Source organism: Engraulis encrasicolus, unplaced genomic scaffold, assembly GCF_034702125.1.
Source record: "Engraulis encrasicolus isolate BLACKSEA-1 unplaced genomic scaffold, IST_EnEncr_1.0 scaffold_164_np1212, whole genome shotgun sequence".
In the NCBI taxonomy this organism is placed as follows: Eukaryota; Metazoa; Chordata; class Actinopteri; order Clupeiformes; family Engraulidae; genus Engraulis; species Engraulis encrasicolus.
The window spans coordinates 64,668-70,000 of record NW_026945175.1 but is presented as its reverse complement, the minus strand read 5'-3'; the positions used below and the strand labels follow the sequence as shown (position 1 = coordinate 70,000).

General features: G+C 41.0%; 1 protein-coding gene across 1 annotated transcript in view; it reads right to left on the bottom strand.

The window, feature by feature from the left end:
- LOC134442453 (adhesion G protein-coupled receptor E5-like) overlaps positions 1-5,077 on the bottom strand; it is a gene marked incomplete at its 3' end in the record, with an annotated part of 30,060 nt that extends 24,983 nt beyond the window's left edge. Inside the window, exons 1-6 of the mRNA XM_063192622.1 lie at positions 4,991-5,077; positions 4,665-4,790; positions 4,023-4,160; positions 3,618-3,749; positions 2,940-3,068; positions 748-903 (exon numbers count right to left, since the gene is read on the bottom strand). Coding sequence (XP_063048692.1) covers positions 748-903; positions 2,940-2,967 — 184 coding nt within the window. The remainder of the gene's footprint in view (positions 1-747; positions 904-2,939; positions 3,069-3,617; positions 3,750-4,022; positions 4,161-4,664; positions 4,791-4,990) is intronic.
- Between the last annotated feature and the right edge of the window lie 256 nt (positions 5,078-5,333).

Here is a 5,333-nt window from a genome sequence, read left to right as displayed (position 1 = left end):
GAGAGAAAGAGAGAGAGAGAGAGATTAATCGTTTTGCTGCCCAAAGATGTTCTAGCTCTTCCACAGCCTAGTAGTAGCTTGATCCTGTTGTTCATTGTAAGTAGTTTTAGGTATATTATATTTACCTCCGCCAAGGAGGAAATGCTTTTGGTCGCGTTGATTTGTCCGTCTGTCTGTCTGTTTGTTTGTTTGTCAGCAGCATAACTCAAAAACTAATCAACGGATTTGGACGAAACTTTGTGGAGTTGTCGATAAAGACCCAAGGAACAAGTGATTAAATGCTGGTGGTGATCCGGATCACGAACCGGAACCAGGACTTTTTGAAAGATTCTGTCAGCAGAATAACTCAAAAACTAATCAACTGATTTGGATGAAACTGTGTGGAGTTGTTAGTAATGACCCACGAAACAAGTGACTAAATTCTGGTGGTGATCCAGATCACGAACCAGAACCAGGACTTTTAAAAAGATTCTTCACCATTGCTGGCCTATATATCTAGACGCCCCTAGTGACCAGAAATTCAATTGCAGGCACTGCACAAAAAGAAGGCAGAAAGACTTAAGGTGGTCAAGCAGGTTCCTTGGCGGAGGTCTGCACTCTCTGAGTGCTTCTAGTTCTATATGTCATTAAAATCACAAATCCAGCAGTTCCTGCCTTTTTGCTTGGTAGGACAGTGCGTGAATCAGAGGGAATTTGTCTCAAGAGACCTATAGATGCAGCGCAGTATATAGACGGCTGGACACTAACCTTGGCATTTGGGGTCATCTGCGGTAAATTTCGGTCCTTTAAGGGACTGGTATCCCTCCTCACACTCACAGTAGTAGCTGCCTTTTGTATTGAGGCACTGGGCATGTTCTCCACAGAGGGAGGGATACACAGGCACGGTGTCACATTCGTTGTCATCTAAAATGACAATGATAAAATTATTTATGAATTACATTAGGTTACATGATAACAATGATCATAATAATGGATATTACAAATATTCTTACATGCATGCTGTGTGCATATTAGATTATTTATTGTACATAGTACTTGTGTGTTAGCATATTGTGGATTACACTTTTTATTAAGTAAGAGTGATGCATGTTGAACAAAAGGCCGTTCACATCAACGTAATGACAATAATTTACAACAAATAAGTTATGAATTTACGTTACAGTTAACGTAAAAACTTGCTCACCCATGCCAAGCAGGCTATATCATTGGCCAGTGTGAACAGAAATACAGTGATAGCTACCTCAACCTTCACCCTTGTAGATGTGAATAACCCTTTAGTATTAATAATAGTATTAGTACAGTGTTAGTATTGCCGTTAGTATTAGTATTATTAGTATTATTAGAATATTAGTAAGCGTCTTACCACGGCATTCTCCGTCTTCAACGTAAAATCCCTCATTGCATTCCTTAGAGCCATGCAACACTGTAGCGCCCAGATGCAGGTTTAACACACACACACACACACACACACACACACACACACACACACACACACACACACACACACACACACACACACACACACACACACACACACACACACACACACACACACACAATCCAATTGACCATCCAGCCCCAGTAGACATCGCCGCAAGCCTCCCTAAAGCAACCCAATCCCACCCATCTTCACGTAGCCACTGGCAGTATTGTTACGCAGTATATTCAGTGACATATTTATAGGCAACAATTGTTAAAAGGTCAAAGGCTTTTTAGTGCATGGTCCATACAGTAAGAGCAAACCAATAATGTAATAACTTCTTACATTACTGGAAAAATGTTAATTCATTATAAATTGGCTCACACGTTTTACTACACAATTATTTTATCAGATTTATTACAACTATAGCAACTGGATCAGCATGTCAGTTGAATAAAATGTAACAGAAACACCATTTACTGCAGGAAGAGGGTATTTTTTATTCAGACTAAATACATGAATTCATGATCTTCTGTGAGATATTGAACAAGGCAACCCTACTTATATAACCTTTATTTAGCCATGATTGTCCCATTGAGACTGAGCGTCTGTTCTGCAAGACAACACCGGTCAAAATGGCTGCCAAATACGTAGTTCCACTCGTTGAAAGTCAAATGTGTGCTCAGAAATGTATTCTGGTGGGTGCTCTCTGGTTCAAGTTAATTGTTTGAGCAAAGTTAGTTGAAAAGAAAAACTGTTCTTTACCAAGGCACTCCAGAAAATGTAGTTAAACATCATTATTATAATGACATGTTCACTTTATTATAATGGCATGTTCTTCAGAAGGTCCGATCACTGCTATGCTTGAAGATAAGTTTTTCTTTTCAATTAACTTTGGATATAGTTCCAGTCCAATTTACCAACCCTTTTTGAACCGGGGGGGAGCAGTGGCCTAACCGCACAAATTGACCAAGCGCGACATGAGCGAGGCGAGCAACGGAAGTAATTGACTTTGTATTGAGTTGCGCGACAAAAGCAATTCTGGAGACTAGAGGCGATTCGCGCGATGAGAGCGACAGTTTGAAGTTGAAATCCTTTCAACTTTCTATGACACGGTTCGGCGACCAGCCGCAACAGCCAATGACTGTATAGAGGTCAGTGACCACAGCCAATGGGAATGTTTGAATGCTTTGCCTTCTGCCTGTACGGACATACTCTAGTCTCTTCAATCGCTCATATCGCTTGCTGCTGCACAGAAGCGATCATCTGTCGCTTGAATCGCATCGCGCCTGGTCTATTCATGCGGTAAGGGTTAGGGAGGCGGTCTTAAGATAAGAGGGTTGCAGGTTCAAATCCCACCCTTACCTCTCCCTAAACTTTCGTCCAAGTGCCCTTGATAAGCAAGACACCCAGCCCCACATTGTTGAAAGGACTGTAACCAACTGCAACCTTGTATGACCATAATTCTAATTCATTTTGGATAAAAGTGCCATCTAAGCATAATTAACCAGCCCCTCACCTTCACAGTAGCCCGTGACGGTGCTCATCTTGAACCCTTCAACACAGCTGCAGGTGTAGCTACCGTTAATGTTTGTGCAGGTGCTGTTTGGACCACAAATAGCGGCCTTCTCCTTACACTCATCCACGTCTGCAGTAGAATACACACAGTTGCACACAAGAGCACACCAAGGCGATCACACACAGGAGGAGTATAAGCATTGAGCATAATGTATTAGCATTGGAAGGCAAAGGAAGGAATTATTAATATAGCAAAGTGTGATGCTGTAGAGCAAAGCGTGATGCCAATTTTGGCAGTGTTAACAATGTTTTTGGTTTTGGTTTTTGTCTTCGGTGTACACTGTAACTTGCTTAAATCTGAAATATTTTCGTTTTAAAGCGAAAGCAAAACAACACATATTTTATGGGGAAATGGAACACATGTTTTATAATCAGGCCATTGTAAACTATCTCAATTGTGGTGCTATGGTGCGCTGACATGAGCACAGGGTCATTGACAAAAAACACATTGTTGTTCCACGTTGAAAAACTACTGAATGAATCAGTATTAAAAGGCCATTACAGTGTTGCATTTCAAACAAAGTATTAATCCAACAGTTAGATAGTAGGGCCAACTTAACGGGTGTTAACGTCAACCTCTAAGAAACAAAATAATACTGAAAATACTGTGTATCCTAACCTTCACAAGTTCCGTTGCTGGTGTTGCCTTGGTTACGGAACCCTGATGGACAGGTACAGGTATAGCTGCCAGGTGTGTTTGAGCAGGTGCCATTTGGATGGCCACACACAGGATCGATGCACTCATCCACATCTGTGCCAACACACACACACACACACACACACACACACACACACACACACACACACACACACACACACACACACACACACACACACACACACACACACACACACACACACACACACACACACACACACACACACACACAAAATCAAAGGTAAGCAATGTTAACCATCAGATATCTGAAATTAAATTATAGAATGATCATGATTAGTCTCAGGACACTAAATACCGAACGAAAAAACAGGTAGGGCTAATAGTGCACCTGAACCACATCCTCACCTTCACAAGGTGTTGTTGTGTTGCTGATGTCATGGTTACGAAACCCTGTTGGACAGGTACAGGTGTAGCTACCAGGTGTGTTTGTGCAGGTGCCATTTGAACCACACACAAGAGGACTCTCCACACACTCATCCACATCTGTAATTAACACACACAAACACACATACGTACATATGTAATGGTTATTTAAAAGGACATAAGGAAAACCCGACATGCATGCCCAAAATATAAGCTTATTGTCACAAACATGGTAATGGGTAGGCCTATGTCGAAATCTGTTACTTTCAGACCATCAGCAATGTTGTTATGTATTTTGCAGCAAATAGTGAATAGGATTGACAGCAACCCCTTCTGCTTGAAGGGACTTCTGTGGACAGATTTGCACCAGATCCTCCATTCTAATGTAACCAAGGTCTTCCTGCGCTGCGACACTCAACTCATGAGCTTTTAACTATTAGCATCTAGGAGGCATGAGACACAAGACTTTGGGGGATTTTTGGCGTTCTGCCACCAAACTCTGCTCATCCATTACACTAATAACACTCCTGTGAATGAACTGATTACATTTTTCAGGGTTGCGAGGAAATCATTATGTCAGTCAAGGGCAACAGCATAGGCCTAGCTTCGCGTATGTCATTTTACCATTGCAGTCCTCATCTCCTCGATCATCTTTCCGATATCCATCACGGCACACACACTTGAAGGATCCTACTGTGTTCTTGCACTTCTTGTCAGGACCACAAACCTTCAACCGACACTCATTAATATCTGCAGAGGTGAGAGATAGAGATCGAGAGAGAGAGAGAGAGAGAGAGAGAGAGAGAGAGAGAGAGAGAGAGAGAGAGAGAGAGAGAGAGAGAGAGAGAGATTATATGTTTTTTGTCCATGTGTGAGAGAAGTACAAGATAAATATCATGGATAAGAGTTAAATCACACATAAGAGATACATATCATGGCTTGAGAATCACCTTTGCATCCAGAGTCCTCTGCTGTAAAATTCTCCTTGGAAGAGGAGAATCCTTCCAGACAGGAGCAATAGTAACTTCCATGTGTGTTGTGGCAATAGCCATGTTCTCCACAGATACTAGGCTCGGAAACACATTCATTTTCATCTAAAAAAAATGTATCAATGTATCATCAATTCAGAATGAGATTTTTTTATAGTAAATAATAAATGATTAATGAATTGAAAAAAGGAATACAAATACACTTAAAATACCAATGTTGATTGACCAATATGAACTCCATTTCAGATCATCAAAAATAGTGTTAATTTTACTCTTTGGCCAGTGTAACATTTGCAGATTTAAT